This window comes from Notolepis coatsorum (genome assembly GCF_963971535.1).
Source record: "Notolepis coatsorum genome assembly, chromosome: 2".
Classification (NCBI taxonomy): Eukaryota; Metazoa; Chordata; class Actinopteri; order Aulopiformes; family Paralepididae; genus Notolepis; species Notolepis coatsorum.
In genome coordinates this window covers 165,339,160-165,358,663 of record NC_140166.1, presented here as the reverse complement: position 1 = coordinate 165,358,663, position 19,504 = coordinate 165,339,160, and the positions used below count along the sequence as shown (strand labels likewise).

Sequence of the window (19,504 nt, the reverse complement as noted above, 5' to 3'; positions counted from 1 at the left end):
GATTCCTGAAACTATTGCTATCAGTTATTTGCCCGATGCCGCTACTCTATCGAAGAGAGTTCTCCAGAAAGGCCTGAATTATTTTACTCAAGGATATATCCATGAAATTAGGATTTCGGACGGAGAAGGAGATGACAACGTCAAAGTTGATGCCAAGTGTTGGCGGTCAACACTTTGTACAGTACAGAATGTCTTTTTCTGAGCATCCTGTTCGAGAGACTGTATTATCTGTTCCTTTTCAAGAAGCTGCCCTCTCAACCAGGTTATCGTCCTCTCCTTCTTCTCCAGCTCTGACTTCAATCTTGCACCTTCCACAGCAGTGCCCAATACTTCTAAAGGGCAAACCCCTGGAAACATAAATATTACAATTATTGTTAGGGAGTTTCCACATATACATGACATCACAATAATAACATTTTGCTTTTATTCTACAGACAAGAAATCTCAAGAAGAAAACAGACCCGGTTCCACACCAGAGGTGTGGAAATGTATCTGTGCACCAGCCATCTCCAGTGAAGCTTCCAGCGATCTACAAAGATCTGAATACTGCAGACACAAACCTGGTAGCACTGGAAGAACGCACTCGGGCCCAGGCTCTCTCAAATGACTGGTTTGAAGAGCGGAGGTCACGACTGACTGCTTCAAACTTTGCGAAAGCGGTAAACAGAAAATCTGCCCCAACAACAAAATTTCTGGAGAGTGTTTTCCGGTTGACATCCATTTGTGCCCCGGCTTTGGAGTATGGGAAAAGGAATGAGGCAAAGGCGAAGGCCAAATATCTGGAGGTTTATCCCTGAGCCTGGGTCTGTCCGTGAGAATGTTCCGTCGTCGCGTGGTTCCTACACCGCAGGTTGTGGGTGGGTGGAACCTGGTGTTACAGCTGCCACTAGCTCCAGTGGTCAGCAGGGGGACTCTGTGCCTCTTCTGTTGAATGCTCAGCAGGGGTTTCCCCGGCTTCGCCCTCGCCAGGCGGGGTATCGCGCTGTTGCCTCCCACTCCCGTCAAACCGGCAGTGGTCTGCAAAGGAGAGGCGAGCGTGATTTGAGTGGTAGCAATATCACTGCAGGGCTTTGGCGTGTAGGAGCCCATGGGGTCCTCATGCCTTGCGTGTCTAGCTGCGGAACAACTCCTCAGCATGCGCTGGAGGGGTGTTCAGGGGCGAGTGTGTCCACAAGTTTGATGACAGCTCCTCCCGTATCAAACCGGCCCTTTCTGTCGGGGTCCCCCCTTGGGTGCTTTGCACGACGGGGGGGACCGGGCCAACTATCTACTGTTCCTTGCGGCCCAGCGTCGGTTGACAGCGGGGGCGCTGTGAGATTATATTCACATATGGCGACGGGAATGCCCTGTGAGTCGGTGGATGCAGAGAACGTTAGAGGCGGGGCTGGTTTTGCAGTTCACACAGCCCCATCCTCCGTTATCAGGTTTGGTGCCGACCCTATTATTAGGGTCAGACGCAGTGACAGCTAGGGATGGGTACCGAATTCGGTACTTTTGAGGTACCGAACCGAAACACGTCGGTACTACAGAGTATCGAATCAAGTGAGAAACCGAAAAAATAAATAAAAAAATAAATAAAAAAAATATTTTTTATTAATTTTGTTTTTTACTTTTTTTTTCATGTCAACGTTCACACGCACAATATATGCTTACCTAGGATTTGACTTGATTCAACAACAAAGCAGTCGGAGCAATGACAAGCCGAAAACTGTCGAAATTGTAGTTATTTGAAGTTTGGATTTTATTTTTTACGACTGAGGTAGGTAAATTAAATTTCTTGAGACTAAAGTACCGAAAAAAGGTACCGTTGGGTACCGGTATCGATTCACAGGTACCGGTATCCGTTCAAATGTGAAAGGTACCCATCCCTAGTGACAGCCCTGGCCGACGAGATCCAATCTCTGTTGGCGAAGCAGGCCGTCGTTGTGGTCCCGAGCGAGGACGCAATGTCAGGCGTCTACTCCCGTTATTTTCTGGTGCCCAAGAAAACAGGGGGGGTCAGACCTATACTGGATCTGTCCGCGTTCAATCGGTTGATTGTAGCGAGACTGTTCAGGATGTTGACCGTCCGACTCCTTCTGCTTGCTGTCAGGAGGGGGGATTGGTTCACCTCCATAGACCTGAAGGATGCGTATTTTCACATTCCTATTTTCCCTCCTCACAGGAAGTTCCTACGGTTCCTGTTTCAGGGCGTAGCGTACGAGTACCACAGAATGCCGTTCGGTTATTCTCTGGCTCCCCGCACATTCACCAAGTGCGTGGCGGCTGCTCTGGGGCCTTTACGTCGTCGGGGGATACGAGTCCTATTCTATCTCGACGACATTTTACTCCTCAGCCGTTCAGAGGAGGTTGCCAGGTCTCATACTCGGCTAGTGGTGGAATTCCTCACCAGCCTGGGTTTTGCTGTGAATTGGAAGAAGAGTACACCTCTTCCCAGTCAACAGGTGGAGTACTTGGGCTTGACATTGAGGTCGAGACCCATGATTGCGACCCTCTCGGAGCGGCGTCGGGGGGATCTCCGTCGCGCGCTCGAGGGTCTCCGTCTGGGAGGGACGGTTACGGCGCTGCAGGTGATGCGTCTGCTGGGCCTTATGTCAGCTGCTCACACGGTGGTTCCTCTTGGCCTCCTCTTTATGAGGAGGATACAGAGGTGGTTTCTCTCTTTGAGAATAGATCCGGTGAGGGGCAAAAGGAAATGGTTGACGGTTCCTTTTTCGATATGGGGAGATCTCGCCCATTGGAAGAGGCTGGGTATCCTCTCCATTGGGGTCCCCATGGGCAGCAGGGGCTCACACCAGCGTTTACGTTAGCCGGTAATTACCGGTATTTGACCGGCAAAATCTGTTGAAGTCCGACATATTTAATCTCTCCGGTCATAATGTCTGGTGAAAATAATTCCCTCTAAACACAATTAGATTATTTGAATTGTATTAAAATAGGCTAAAATTAAATAGCCTATGCGATGAACGAAACAATCATTACATTTGTCGTTGCTTCACCAAGCAGCCGGTCTAATAATGACATCCTGTTGTCAGCGCGAGCTGGCTGCTGATATATTTGCGAGAAGCATGGCTTGGCAGGGTGCAGTACTCCAATTCAGCCATTGGCAATTCAGCTGTTGGGTGGGGGCGCTGCTGAGCGGTTTCCAGACCGGACCTAAAAACACCACTCTGCCTGCTCCATGCTTCACGTAAATATATCAGCAGCCAGCTTGCGCTGACAACAGGATGTCATTATTAGACCGGCTGCTTGGTGAAGCAACGACAAATGTAATGATTGTTTCGTTCATCGCATAGGCTATTTAATTTTAGCCTATTTTAATACAATTCAAATAATCAAATTGTGCTTAGAGGGAATTTAGAGGGAATTATTTTCACCGGACATTATGAGCAGCACCAAGTCGTTGGGAGGTGGAGATATACATCACGGCTCAAACCCACGATAATGTTGCCGTCTCTCTCTGCCAAATTTCTCAGTTCTTCGCTTGATATAATTAATACAAATGTCCAATATAACGGAATTCGTTAGCTCATAAAAATGTGATTATAACAGACTGCTGTTTATTAAGGTCGGGCAGACTGCCCACCGACACCTCAAGTCGGCAGCAGCACGAAGTCTCGAGGGACCTATTTTATTTGGAATATATTAATGACTATATACGCAAAAGTAGCCTAGTTTTAAGTTAAAATATTATAAATGCCTTGATGATGTCATTCTTTATATAGGCCTATCAATTGTTTTTAAGCTCAATAAACTCTGACCGGAATTTATCCCATTTGTCCGGTAGATTGAAATCAACCGGACACTCAGACCTGCAAAAAAAAATTCTAACGGAAACCCTGGCTCACACGTCACGGTCTTCACCGATGCCTCTCTCACAGGTTGGGGAGGGATGTGTCGGACCCATGCAGTGGGGGGCAGCTGGACAGGTCATGCTGGCCCGGCTACCCTGCATATCAATGTGTTGGAGTTGAAGGCGGTTCTTCTGGTCCTCAAACGGCTCCACCGCCTGGTGGTAGGCAGGCACGTTTTGGTCAGGACGGACAATGTGACGGCGGCGGCGTATATCAACAGGCAGGGTGGGACTCGTTCCGCCCGCCTGCTCCGGGCGGCGCGCGAACTGTTGCTATGGGCATCCCGCAGGCTGCGCAGTCTGAGGGCGCTCCACGTTCCTGGTACGGAGAATGTGGGGGCGGATATAATGTCTCGGGGCGGTCTTCGTCGCGACGAGTGGGAACTCCGCCCTGACATAGTCAGACAGATCTGGGATCGGTTCGGGGAGGCCTCGGTAGATCTGTTTGCGTGCCGACGTTCTCACAAGTGCCCCTTGTGGTTCTCGCTCAGTCGAGCAGATCATCCCCCCTTGGGGGTGGATGCCTTCTCGACTTTTCCGTGGCCGCCCGGTCTTCTGTACGCCTTCCCTCCGGTACAGCTGTTGAGTCAGCTGTTGGAGCGGATACGGAGGGAGCGCAGGACGGTGATCCTGGTCGCGCCGGACCGGGGCACGTCAGTGTGGTTCCCGGTCTTAATCCAGCTTCTGGTCGCTCCTCCTTGGGTCATTCCGTGGTCAGCGACGGCCCTCTCACAGCACGACGGAGTGTTTTTCCAGCCTCCGGTGTTGGGTCAACGCCTGGTGGTGTGGCTGGTGGGAGGGTGAGTCTGGAGAGGATGGATCCCTCGGTGGTTGATACCATCCGGTGTGCGCATGCTCCCTCCACTGTCGCGGTTTACGCGGGCAGGTGGCGTGCGTTCCAAGAGTGGTGTAAGGGGGGGGTTGGGACCCAGTCTCCTGCCCCCTGGATGCTGTTCTGAGTTTCCTGCTTGGCGCTCGACACGTTAAGCCGGTGCAACGCTCCTTGGCTCCGACTTGGGATCTTCAGTTGGTCCTCGGTCGGTTGTCCTTGGCCCCGTTTGAGCCGCTCGAGCAGGCGCCTTTGGGACAGCTGTCCTTCAAGACCGCGTTCCTACTGGCTGTCACTTCCTCTAAACGCATAGGTGAGCTCTGTGCTCTCTCGGTACGTCCAGAGTGCCTGTCTTTTCGGACCGATTGCGGTGCCATTCTGCGACCTAATCCTGCTTTCGTGCCTAAGAATATCCGGAGTTCGTTCCGCTCCCGGGATATTGTGGTTCAGGCTTTTCGTCCTCCTCCTCACACTAGTGAGTTAGATGCGGGCCTTCACCTGTCATGTCCAGTCCGTGCTTTGGGGATTTACCTCAGCCGTACTCAGGACTTCAGGGTTACCAACCAGCTTTTTGTCTGTTACGGTGGGGCTTGTGTTGGTAAGGCACTGTCGAAGCAGCGCCTGTCCCATTGGTTGTGCGAGGGTATTACCCTCTGCTACACGTTGGCTGGGCAGGATCCCCCTGGGGGCATCAGGGCGCACTCCACTCGTGGGGTGGCTGCCTCTGCCGCTCTCCTGGGTGGGGCCTCGGTGGAGGACATCTGTGCTGCGGCTTCATGGTCCTCCCCGGGCCCCTTTGTAAGGTTTTACCTCATGGACATGACCGGGGGTTCTGTCTCCCAGGCGGTTCTGGGGTCTGTGGCCTTTCCTGCTTCCCGTCCTTTGGTCGGGTAGCAGGAGTGTATGGGTATGGGCCACAGTGTGTTGAGTCACACGTGGTTCCGCCTGTACGGTGTGTTCAAGGGGTTCTAGTTCCCTCTTGTTCGCATTCAGGTGGAGTTGACTGCGCCCCCCCTTCATTAGGAAGGATGGGGTGACAGGGCGGTTAGGTGGCCGAGCGGAGATTGCGTTCGTCACCAGCCCCGGAGCTGAGCTGGATTTGCCTGTTCGAATCCAGCTCACAGCTCCGGGGTTGTCACCAGCTTGGCTGGCCGTCTGCACTGATACAATTGGCTGTATCAGAGGGTGGGAGAAGCTGGCGGGGTGGGTCCGGGTCGTTGTAAACAGCAGTTCGGTCGGGGCGCCTGCTAAGCGCGGATTGGACGTGAGGGGGATAGTGTGGTCCTCCCACACGCTACGCCCTCTCAATGAGAATCCGCGCTGCCAGGTGAAAAGAAGCGGTGATTGGCTGGACGTGTGTCGGAGGAAGCACATGGTAGCCTCCACTCTCCCAGATGATCTGACTGTGGGGGGTAAGTGCGCAGCGACCAGGAAGGGACTGGGAATTGGCATACGACTAACATTGGGATGGGAGAAAATCGGCGGAAAATGGAGGGGGAAAAAGACAAAAAAAAAAAAAAAAAAGGAAGGATGGGGTGACAGGGCTCCCCGCACCCCTTGATGTGGGCTTACGGGTCCTCAGGGGGTACATTTGTCGGGTCTCGCGTCCGCTCTTCCCCATATCTCATAAGACTCAGAGCGGGACGCGAAAGCAAATACGATACGATAGGTTATGTAGATAACCTAGTTATATTAGTATTGGCTGAGCGTCCCGCTCTGCGTGGCCCTGAGTTCCCTCTTGAGGGATCTTTTCCTGGGACGGGATTTGGCGAGGAAGGGTGTTTTGGTGACCAGAGTCGCGGTTATATGGGCGGTGCCACCATGGGGGCGGGGCCCCATACAGGTGGGTGCATGTAGTTGTTTCGTTGGAGATACAGTAGGTATCATAGGAGATAACGGGTATCTCATAAGGCTCAGAGCGGGACGCTCAGCCAATACTAATATAACTAGGTTATCTACATAACCTATCGATATCAGGAGCTATCGGTAGCTAGCTGGCTAGATAACGTTAGACAATGCCTCATGTATTAAACTAAAAGTGAATAGTTGACTGGGCAGGGAACAAACTTTTTGACTTACCAGCCATTTGGCTGGTAGATTTTAAAAACTACCAGCCGGGCAGATTTTTTACCAGTCAAAAATCCAATTAGTATTTATATTGTAACGTTTGGCCACTTTAAATCATTGAACAGAGAGAGAGGTAGATAGATGGATGGATAGAGAGAGAAGGCAGGCCTGAAAACCTACCTGTTCAAAAAGGCCTTTTATTTAAATTTTATTGCGCTTTTGTTTTTAAATTGTCTGTTTATACTATGTTTTTAAATGTTCTATTTTTATCTTTTTATTCTGTATTTTATTTTATTTGTTTTACTAATAACTATTTTATTTCTATTTTTTTAACTGTTTTAACCATGTAGTGTAGCACTTTGGGATCCCAGTGAACAAAAAGTGCATTACAAATCCAATCTATTATTATTATTATTATGTGTGGCTGCCGCCCTGGCGGACATCTGTGCTCTACTGAGTGCACCTTTCTAGTCTAGAGAGATTCTCCTCTAGAATCCTCTAGCGCTGGGCAGGGTTGCATTTTGTCAACACAAGTTGGAACCCTGGAGGAAGCGATATAAGGAAACGAATTGCCAATAAATGTGAAGTTATCTTTGAACCTGTTGCAGGGAATATGCCTCCACATATGTGCCCAGGTATGGACTTCAGGGTCATGTTGAGGGATCTTCATTTTTTTTTTTTTACATATTATGAAAGTACAGATTCATACCTTCAAAATAAGCCATCACTTGAACATTTGGGTGGGATACTTTGCAAGCTACTTCCTATGATTCATGGTGATATCACAAAACGTATTCAGAGATAATAGCCTTCAAGAGACGAGCAGGCTATTCGGTGACAATAGTGAAACAACTACAACACTACCCAGAATTCATTGTAATCCATGGCCCCCCTCTCTCTAGGGCAATTAACACCTGGCTCTGTCTGGTGACTGCAAACACAACACCCAGAGGAAAAAGGAAAAGTCATGATAGTTTATTAAAAAATTTGTGTGGTAGTGAAAGGTTAACCTTCTGTAGTGTGGTAGTGAAAGGTTAACCTTCAGTAGTGTGGTAGTGAAAGGGTTAACCTTCTGTAGTGTGGTAGTGAAAGGTTAACCTTCTGTAGTGTGGTAGTGAAAGGGTTAACCTTCTGTAGTGTGGTAGTGAAAGGTTAACCTTCTGTAGTGTGGTAGTGAAAGGGTTAACCTTCTGTAGTGTGGTAGTGAAAGGTTAACCTTCTGTAGTGTGGTAGTGAAAGGTTAACCTTCTGTAGTGTTGTAGTGAAAGAGTTAACCTTCTGTAGTGTGGTAGTGAAAGGTTAACCTTCTGTAGTGTGGTAGTGAAAGGGTTAACCTTCTGTAGTGTGGTAGTGGTAGTCGGGCACAGGTGAGTAGGACGATGGTGAGGCGAGAACAGGAAGAGGTCCATGTATGGTCATGTCTGTTGTGCAAAACAAGAAAGGGGCCAAAATACTGTTATTTCAAATGAACAAGGTGACTTTGAAGCAGTTATACTGTATGTGAAGATGTATCCGATTTTTTAATCACATCTTATCAAAATAACTTTATCAAAATGAATTTGTTAACATTCAAAATTATTTTCACGTTTTCATTATTTTCAAAACGTGCTTCATCAACAAAAGCAGGCTTCTCAGCTTCTCAGCTTCTCCTCACTCATCAGAAAATCTTCCTATGCTGCAAGGCAGAAGCTAACGGCAAAACAGGAAGCAACCTGGTTTATGGGAAATGTGGTCATGAATAGGGATGTCCCGATCACGTTTTTTTGCTCCCGATCCGATCCCGATCATGTGATTTTGAGTATCTACCGATACCGATCTTTCCCGATCCGATCCCAATTTTTTTTTTTTTAACAAACATGAAAGGCCTTAGTTTTGGTTTTAAATTGCATATCATCATTCATTTATTTGTTGTCACACAGAGCAGAAGAATTTTGCCAAAACAAACCAATAGTATCCAGCTGCAGAACGGCAGACCAGCCACACTCTCAGACCCAAACGCATTTCCTTTGATTTAATTATACATCAAATGATTTATGTCAAGGATTGCAATGCCTCGCTTGAATGAAGTAAACTTTTCACCTGGATAACGTCAACATTCAGGGTGAATGTAATGTGAGAAATTGGGATTAAAAAAAAATTATTAATTAATTTGGGTCTGAGAGTGTGGCTGGTCTGCCGTTCTGCAGCTGGATACTATTGGTTTGTTTTGGCAAAATTCTTCTGCTCTGTGTGACAATAAAGAAATGAATGATGATATGCAATTTAAAACCAAAACTAAGGCCTCAGTATGAGTTTAAGACGTGAACATGGTCATGTTTGTTAAAAGAAAAAAAAAATCCTGATCACGTGATCAGATCAGGACATCCCTAGTCATGAGGATTAGGCTACCAGCTGTTTCAGCAACGGTCGCATTTGTCTACTTTATATGAAGATATCATAACCAATATGACAATGATATATTAACAACATTGTCTGTCTCTCTGCGTGTGTGAGATTGTGTTTTCAACAGTGAACACATTATAGTTTCAGTGTAGTTTTCTCTCAAACTTCAGATTCTATTTGAGTTCACTAAAAGGTTTTTATGAGCCTGTTTTAGCTAATTAACTATAATGGCAATACACCCTGATTTCCAGTAAACTAGTGGTGTATGAATACTACTATCATATGTCTGGTAAATATAATATATAGTAAATGGTGCATTTATATAGCGCTTTACAATTTATCTTCCTCACATTCACCCATTCAAACACCGACGTTAGAGGCAAGGTGCCAACCTGCACATCGGGATGTGCTGCTTGGGAGGAGTGGGAATCGAACCGGGAACCGTCTGACTACCAGACAACTGCTCTACCTCCTGAGCCACTGTAGTGTTGATATATGACTGTTACATCCATTCTGTCTTTTCTCTCACAGCTTTGGAGCACTCGTGGGCCTGTCCATAGCAGCTGTGGTTCTCCTTGCATTCATCATCACCCTATGTGTCCTGTGCTATCTGTTTATAGCTATCAAACCCAAAGGTTTGGACAACGGGCTGCCCCTCAGAGCACCAGGTACTGACTAACTTTTTTTTTTTTTTTTACTGTGACCACCGACCAATCAGTGTATACATTGTCCCAATGTGTACATTGACCGTCCCAAAATATACATGTATTTTATTATTTACTATGTTTATACGTAGGTACTTCGTTTGGTAGTGTTGTGTGAATAAAGGACAACATAGGTAATTGCACAGTCTGCTCTTATCACCAGTGAAGTGCAGCAACATTATGTTACCAACATTAACGGTTGTTCCCTGTTGGTAATGTTATTGCTAGCTTTCGGAATCCTGTTAACGTTAACCAACCTAATCAAACATCAGGCTATCCAGCCCATTAGCAAATGCATCAGGCATGTTTTACAAAATATTAAATATCTTCGGAACAGTTTGTGATAAAGCTTTGCTTTAAATTGTATCTGAATCTGGATATTATCTTGTTTGGCTGAGTGCGGAGGTTCAGCTTAGAACTTACTAAAATCTTGAAACATCTAGATTGGTCTTTTTCTGTCTTCCGAATGCAGGCTAGTAAATCCACTGCATATATCTATCTCTCACTGAGCCTTTAGCCTATAGCTAAAGGAAATGCTAGAAATGGTCACATGGGCTGGGAGGACCAATGGAAAACTCATATTGTTTCTCCATACTCCAGCTCTGCGCTCTCACAGATCGAGCCAATTGGTATAGTTTCACATTTCACACGCCCAGAACAATATGGCCGTCACTCACTGAGGGAAAGGTTTACACCTAAATATAATTTTACGTGTTGAAAAAACTAAGGGTAGGTTCCCCTGAATAATAAAAGGTATAACACTTGATACTAACTCAAAGAACAAGTTCAGAATTGGCCAAAAATATAACACTATGTCCAGGCGAACCTTTGTCTATGTAGGCTTTAGAGTGTTAACTTCGAGAAGCCTATAAGAAAAATCAATGATTGTTAAAAGGAAAAAGTATCAAAGTACACTCCACGTCAAGAGGTTCCTTGGCAACATCACAGAGGTTGACTCACGTATTGGAACAGCTGTACAGAAGCTCCCAAAGGCAATTGATTATTGATTTTCATATGAATGGATATTTCTTTGGCCTGGCGGGGGTTCTCATTGGCCTAGTGGCCTCCCAAAATGTTTTAATACAAACAGTACTTGCTGACTGCTCCGGTCTGCTCATGAAGGATGCAGGGGACTGACCTACTCCCGAATGGTGTGTGTGGGGATAATTGCAGAATGCCACATCTTTGAGTGGGGCACAAAATATCTCAATTAAATGATCACTGCCAGTGACATCTCATGAACGTTACTATGGCGCGGCTCAGGTTAGTCGCCATTGGTTTTGCTCCGCAACGATTGTGCTTACTTTTAGTCATTATGTTTATTTTTACTACTTTTTTTATGGAAACAACACAGGGACGGCCAGTCACTTATTGACCTAAACTCCGGACTTAAAGAGGAGTTTAGAGACACTTTATGCCAAGATTGGCCACCGGAGATCAGGCAGGACAGAGACAAAGAGAAATGCGGCGGCAAGAAGAAGCATATAGGCAGGAGGAGCGGAATCAGATTAAGGTTAAAAAGATCTGCTTACCGTCCGGCGATCCCATCCATCTTTCTGGCGAATGCACGTTTGCTAGAGAGTAAGATGGACGATTTACGGGCGCGGGTCCGATTCCAGCGAGAGGTGAGGGACTGTAACATCATGTGCTTCACGGAGACATGGTTGAAACCAGCGACTCCGGACCACAGCGTCTCTCCCTCAGACTCCTTCACCGTCTTCCGAGCGGACCGCACAGAAGCCTCCGGCAAGAGCATCGACAGGGGTGTATGTCTCCTGACCAACAAAGGCTGGGTAAGCCCCAAGGAGATCAAGATACTCTCCCGTTCATGCTCCCCGGACATGGAACATCTCTCCATTCAATGTCGCCCTTTCCACCTTCCCCGAGAGTTTACCGCGATCATCATGACTGCGGTGTACATCCCTCCCCAAGCGAACACCGCCAGCCGCCAGGGCTCTGGCAGAGCTACAGTCGCATCTCAACATCCACCAGATTAAACACCCAGTCATCGCCGGTCATCGCCGGCGATTTCAACCAGGCAAATCTGAAGAAAGTGATGCCATCCTTTTTTCAGCACATCGCCTGCTCCACCAGAGGGGGAAACACGCTCGACAACTGCTACATCCCGCTCAGAGCCGGCTACAAAGCTGTACCGGCTCCTCCATTAGCGGGAGCTACAAGCACATCTGATCATGACTTCATTTTCCTCTATCCTGCTTACAGGCAGAGATCACGTGACGCCGTTGTGTCACGTGAGGTAAAGAGATGGTCCGACCAATCAGAGGCCATGCTTCAGGACGCCCTCGAAGACGTCGATTGGGATATGTTCGAGGGAAGCGCCAGTGACGTCAGCGCGTTGTTAGCTTTATAGCAACCTTAGCTGATAGTATCGTCCCCACAAAGAAGGCGAGGGTCTTCCCAAACCAGAAACCGTGGGTGGACAGTACTATCAGAGCAGCTCTGAAAACTCGCACAACTACGCAAGGCTGTTAAACTTGCCAAAAGGGCGTATGCTGACAAAATGGAGGCACAGATGGCACAGAATGACACAAGAGGCTTATGGCGGGGACTGAGGACAATAACTGACTACAAAGTCAGCGCCCCCTCAATGGGGAGCGACGCCACCTCTCTCGCGGACCAGCTCAACTTCTTTTATGCGCGGTTTGGTGCAAACAGTGGCGCCGCTAGCTCAACGGCTAGTGACGTCACTGGCGCGCCGGCTGTTGTGGAGGGGGGCATCCGTGGAGGGGCGGGGACGCTCTCTCATTGACAGTACACAGTGTGAGAAGAGCATTTATGCATGTGAGAAGAGCATTTATGCAGGTGAACACCAGAAAGGCTGCTGGCCCAGATGGAATAACAGGACGCATACTTAAGTCCTGTGCTAACCAGCTAGCCCCTGTGTTCACCACCATATTTAATCGATCCCTGGCGGAGTCAGTGGTCCCTGCCTGCTTCAAGATGTCTACCATTATCCCGGTACCAAAGAAATCCTCCCCAACAGGTCTCAATGACTACAGACCGGTGGCACTCACCTCTGTGGCCATGAAATGTTTTGAGAGGCTGGTCAAGGATCACATTTGTGCCTCCCTCCCCAGTGATATGGACCCTATGCAATTTGCATACAGGCCAAACAGGTCCACTGATGATGCGGTCTCCCAAGTACTGCACAGCACCCTCTCTCACCTAGACCGTCAGAAGGGGGGCTATGTGAGACTGTTGTTCATTGACTACAGCTCAGCGTTCAACACCATAGTCCCCACCAGACTGGTGGACAAGCTGATCGAGCTGGGTCTGAGCTCCGTTCTGAGCGCCTGGATACTGGACTTTCTGAGTGAAAGGCCCCAGGCGGTCAGGGTGGGGGGTCAGACCTCCAACACCATCACCCTGAGCATCGGGTCCCCCCAGGGCTGTGTTCTGAGCCCCCTGCTGTACTCACTATACACACATGACTGTGTGGCCAAGTTCAGCTCCAACTCCATAGTGAAGTTTGCGGACGACACAGTGGTGGTGGGGCTGATCTCGGACAATGACGAGAAGGCCTACCGGGAGGAGGTTGAGGTACTGGAACGCTGGTGCCAGGACAACAGCCTGCTCCTCAACATTGGTAAAACCAAGGAGCTGATCGTGGATTTTAGGAGGAGACAGCAGGAGACACACACACCACTGAGGATAAACGGGGCTACCGTGGACAGGGTGAGCAGTTTAAGTACCTGGCGGTCCACATCTCAGAGGATCTGACATGGACACCACACGTAGACTCAGTCGTAAAAAAGGCGAAGCAGCGCCTCTACCACCTGAGACAGTTAAGGAAGTTCAGAGTATCTGGGAAGATACTCCAGTCCTTCTACTCCGGAGCTGTAGAGAGCATCTTGACTGGAAACATCACTGCCTGGTATGGAAAAAGCGGCACAGGACAAGAAGGCCCTACAGAGAGTGGTGCGCTCAGCCGAGCGTACCACGGGTATTGCACTACCACCCCTGCAGGTCCTATACAACAAGAGGTGCAAATCCAGAGCCTGCAGAATAATGAAAGACCCTCACCACCCCAAAAACAGCCTGTTCATGCTGCTGCGGTCAGGCAAACGCCTGCAAACACCAGCAACTAGGACAGAGAGACTTCGGCTCAGCTTCTTCCCCCAGGCCATCAGAGCCTTGAACACTGAACTCTCCACACACAAGCACACACACAACACACACACTGTACACGCTCACACACTAGCAGCCACTTTAACATGAGCACACACACTCATGCTGCACACGCTCACACTTATGGTCACTTTACAAAAGGAAAGGTCACTTTAAGAATAGTATAACTTGAGATTGTATAATATAGCATTGTATAACAGTGTACATAAAGACCCAGTGCCTCATCCGTAGCTAACAGTGTATTGCACTACCACAGGACCTAGCATGTCCTACCATGCTCTGTAAATAACTCATGTACATATACCGATATGCCCTACTTTGTTTACTTGTTTTATTGCACAATGTCGTTCTATTGGATTATTATATATTACTATTGTATTATGCACATCGTTGCGGGCAAGACCCCCCGCATTTCATTGTATGCCGTGACAAATAAAACTCTTGACTTGAAGCCGCAATACTTGAATACTATGAATTCAGGAAAGCACGGATGATGAGATGGATGCAGATTTTTCTTTTTTTTACAGAATAAACTTGTTATTATCCTGAAGAAAAAAGGTTTATGTCATGAACTCCATTGGCACAGCACAGTCAGCCTAGACACCACCGCGTGTTTAGGAGAAGCCCTGGTCTGTTATGTTGGTGTAAACATGGTCTAATGTCCTATTGTGGAGCAAGCAACATGCTGGTGAAATTTATAATGAGATCTGAAAAAAACATCACACATCCCAGCCTTGAAATACAAAACGGAATTAGGAGACATTCGATGAATACAGTATGCAACCACATTCCTTCGATTTGGGGATGGTTCCTCAGCAGTTTTGGGACAAATATAACTGTAGTTTGGGACGGTTCTGACCAGGACATTGGGGAAAAAATATATACAGTATGGTTCCTTGTCTGAAGGAATCATAAATCAAATGTATTTGTATAGCCTGAGATCACATGGAATAGCCCCCATGGGCTGTACAAGTCAAGAAGAAACATCACAAAAGATCCACAAAAAATAAAAAATCCAAATATGCAACACTCAGACTTTCCCCAATGAAGATAAAAAAAAAGTACCACAGCCGGCGTGGAGGAGGGAAACCTCAGGTGGGCTGTTCAAAGGGGATCCCCCAACTGGATGTCGGTGATAATATAGTGTTGCAATGGAGAATAGAACAGGTGAATAATTGGTATGAATGTATTATTTTAGGGCTGTCAAAATGAATACTTTAACTTTGGAGATTAATTTAAATTATTTAAAGCATTAAAATAAATTAATCTAGATTAATCTATGGAGTGAAAAATCTTCAATCTTAGCGCCGCAGATATAAGAGAGGTCTAGCTGAGTCAATGTTGATGGTTTTGTTGAACATTTGTATTTCACAGGAGAGAAACTGTATTCAAAGAAAGCTATTAAAATAGTATTTGAATCTAAATATACTTTCTTTGTGTTGATTTTACATTAATTCCATGATTTTACTCAAGTAAATATCTGTTAAGCTTCGGTCTTAAGTAGAAACAATTTATTATTAATCTAGATTAATTACAGACTTGTGAGATTAATTAGTAAAGAAAATGTAATCTATTGACAGCACTAGTATATTTACATTAATTGCAATGGGCAGACATGGAAGCAATAAATTACTAATAAATTATATGCATACATAGTAGCTATAGAATCAAGGTATATAAGAAAATTATTAAAGTAATAAATAGAACTAAGAACAAAGAGGCAACTCAACTGAGGGTGACGTAGGGTGGATTCATCTCACCTGTGTGGTAGTCGGAACCGGTTTGAGGATGAATAGCCGCTGCAGTCATCATTTGTGAAATGCATTAATTTTCCAATTATGATGAAGAGCCTGAATCACTGTCTGTTTTCAGGCTCTGGAGGCAGCCCACAGGAGGGACCGAGCCGACCCAGTGCCCCTACAGGGCCCCAGGGCTTCCGGAAGCACTTCCTGAGGGCCAAACTGGACTGTGAAAACCAGCCACCACCGGACCCTGATCGACTTTTCCAGCGCTGCTTCATGGCTACTGTCACAACTATCAACGTGGAGGGTCCTGCATAAACCCTCACAGACGCCCCCCAAAAGGGGAATGGCACCCGTTTTTACAAATTCACATACAGTATGTGACCCCCGTGACCCAAGGGCAACCACTCTCTCCTAAAGCTAGGAATCAGACCGAACCCTCTAATTTTTTATGTCACCTGGATGTACAGTACAATCCGGGGCTGCTGTGTTGATAATGAATGGAGTTACTTGATACTGACTATATTGGTGTGAGCTCTCACAGCTACACGTGGTTTGTCTGTGGAGCAGCAGCAGAATTTACATCAAGGTAACATCACAGATTGGAGGGCTCCCTCTCTCTTAAAATTGCTGGTTGAATTTAATTCAAATGTTCTTTATTGGTATGAATGTCAAAGATTAACAATATTGCCAAAGCAGTTTACAATACATTGCAATGTAGAATGATTACCGGTATATCAAAACAAAACACAGCACATGTCGTTATTTGGCTCAATCACAGAACCACTGAGGATTCATTATGGGTCTAAGTATCCAGGTTTGATTGATTGAAAACTTTATTAACAGATTGCAGAATGGGTACAATACAGTACGGCTCAATAGACACAATTGTTAAGGGGATGCAGACCAGAGAAAGACTTTTGTCTTGTTTACATCAGGGTCCCCCATTTTCTATTCATCGTCACATTACGACATAAAGATACAGTACTGTTACATCCAGACATTTGACATACAAGATTTACAAATATACAGTACTGTTTAAGAGACCGAGTTTATAAAAGAGAGTATATACATTTGAGGGGGAAGAAACTACATTGGAGGGGTTTGGGTGGGGGATATTTACAGGGGCCAGTTTCGAATAGCAGCCTCCCGTAGGTGCTCTTTGAGAGCGGTTTTGAAGGTGGGTAGGGAATAGGGATTCACATAATTTTACGGCTGTGGGTAGGGCGTTCCACATTGATGTGACATCATTTCTAAACGTGTTTAGTCCCTTGTTTGTGCCGATTCTGGGTTGAACATGATTTGTGGAACTCCCTCTGGTGTTGTGGTTGTGGTATTCACTGACCTTTGGGAAGTATTTCGATGTACATGGGTACCTTAGTGGTGTAGTGTATCTTGTAGACCAGGCCCATTGCAAGTTGCTGTACTCTGTTGTGATTTGAGTGGTTCAGTGAATAGTCAAGTGCATAACAAAGGTTGGTAAACTGGTTGATTACATGAGAATATATAAATGAACATTAAGTCACAACACTGTCCCTCAGGCTATGGCATGCTGACTCATACTGGGCAGCTAGTCCAGCAGTGCCTCCCTCCCCAAGGAGAACTTGGATTTGTTCCTCCTCTCATAACGGAGACAAGTTTAGGATCTTTCTATAAATGTTAACATGAATGACTCACAAATGTTAATTGTTTCAGAGGTGCAGAGAAAGTGAACCTGGTTTTCAACCTCTCTCTCTCTCCCTCCCCCCATTAGGTTTGAGGGGTCCTGTTTGTTCTGTGAGGCATCTTTTGTGCTCTTGTAGCGCTCTGTATTGCAAGGGTCATATCTGCCATGTTCAGTCTAGGCAGAACAGAGGCAGACTCATCACTTGAAGGATCGGGAAAGGATGGACACGGTTTGCTAAAAGTCAAAGCACTCAGCCATCCTCAGTAAATATTATCAAACTCCTCTGACCTCCTCTGGTCTTTAAAAAAGACCCAACATGGCATGCAACAGTAATATATTTGTGGAAAAGGCTCTCTCTTGTCTAGTAATATTACACTCTTATACTAAACATGTAAAGGTACCTAAATTTGGTACCGATCGATCTAGCGTGAATCAGTATTCGGTAGTAGCAATGTAATTCGGCTGGTACCATCAAAAGTATAGAGTTCTGTACCCAACCCTTAACAAGTGGTAGGGGTTGACATCTTTACCTGTTCCATCATCAGCAGTAAAATTATTTTAAAGGACTTACATTATTTCTGTAGTGATATGTATATTTTGTAGAAGAAAAGATGAACCCCTAATGAGGAGTGGTAACCTCTGGTTTGTTCGGCTGAGCAGTTTCCTCGTGTCTGATCATTAAATCGGACCATCGTGCCCACCGTCAAAACATACCTATGGCCATTAATCTTTTCTTGATTTGGAGCGGTGGAAATATTTGTAATAACTTTTGGAACGGTGTGCGTCTGGAGAAAAGTGAAATTGAAAAAAAAAAGCCATGCAATTCAGTTTTTTTTTCTCAAAGGGAAAGGGTTTAATGTTCCAAATCTTCATGTTAAGGTTCCAAACCTCTGCTCTGAAACTGCCAACTCTCTTAAAAAAAACAGGACCAAGCTCTGTACCAGGGGAGATCAGGCTTTCTGCTCGCTCGCTCCCAGTCTTAGGTATTTATTTTATTACCTGTAGCACTTTGAGATGCCAAATATAAAGTGCAATACAAATAACATTTATTAAAAACCAAATAGGCTGATATGTAAAAAATATACACATCACTACAGAAACGTAAGTCCTTAAGTCCTCCCTTCTACCACGCGACTCAGTATCTGAAAACACTCAGTTTGGAGAGCCAGTTGGAGGGATACATAACCACTACCTAATAATAATAATAAATTGGATTTATAGAGAGAAGCGCCTTTCTCAGACTCGAGGACACTTTACAATGAGAGAAGCTATATAAAAGAGGGTACAAAGAACACACTGCGGCCTTGGTTATAGCACAAAGCGTAGAACAGAGTACGTCATCGACATTGATTGATTGATTGAAAACGTTATTAACAAATTGCAGAATGGGTACAATACAGTACAGCTCAATACAAACAACTGCTAAGAGGATGAAGACCAGAAAAAGCCTTTTGTCTTGTTTACGTAAGGGTCCTCCATGACAAAAGATGTTCTAGCTAGCAAGCACACGAACTATTTACCTTATTTATACAGGTAAAGTTAGCTAAACCAAATATGGCTGCATTTTGCTATGATTCTATCAAATTCTCTTTGGAGAGGTGGAGAGGGTGTCGGCATGGGGCTTGTGGAGGTTGTTCACAGTGGAGAAGAGGGCATGGGGGTTATGGCTGGAGTCATTGATAATGGTGGAAAAATAGGCAGTTTTGTAAATGGTGAATTCAGATGCACATTTACAGGTGGGTGAATAAGTGTGAATGTTAAAGTCACCACACAGCAGTAAACGTGAGGAGAGAGATGAGTGTGATGAGTTCAGACAGATCAGCCAGGAGAGATGAGTTAGGTTTGTGTGGCCGGTGTAGATGAGGAGGACATCATTGAGCAACAGGCTTTAAATGCAATTTAATTCAAATGATGAGACTGGGGAGAGTTGGCTTTCTGTGATCCTGAAATTCTAACTGAATTCTTTTTACATTTAGTCACTTTGCTGGTTTTATCCAAAGCGAGTCAGCAGGAGGGGTACACCTCTGGCAGCTAAGAGTCAGTGGCATTGTGTTACACTCTGAGAGTGTATAGTAGTACAGACCACTGCACTTCCACGTTACATTGAGCTCA

General features: G+C 46.0%; 1 protein-coding gene across 1 annotated transcript in view; it reads left to right on the top strand.

The window, feature by feature from the left end:
* Positions 1–16,044, top strand: part of LOC311223125 (protein shisa-like-2A) — a gene marked incomplete at both ends in the record, with an annotated part of 53,450 nt that extends 37,406 nt beyond the window's left edge. The window contains 2 exons of the mRNA XM_084307875.1: positions 9,663–9,799; positions 15,857–16,044. Coding sequence (XP_084164001.1) covers positions 9,663–9,799; positions 15,857–16,044 — 325 coding nt within the window. The remainder of the gene's footprint in view (positions 1–9,662; positions 9,800–15,856) is intronic.
* Between the last annotated feature and the right edge of the window lie 3,460 nt (positions 16,045–19,504).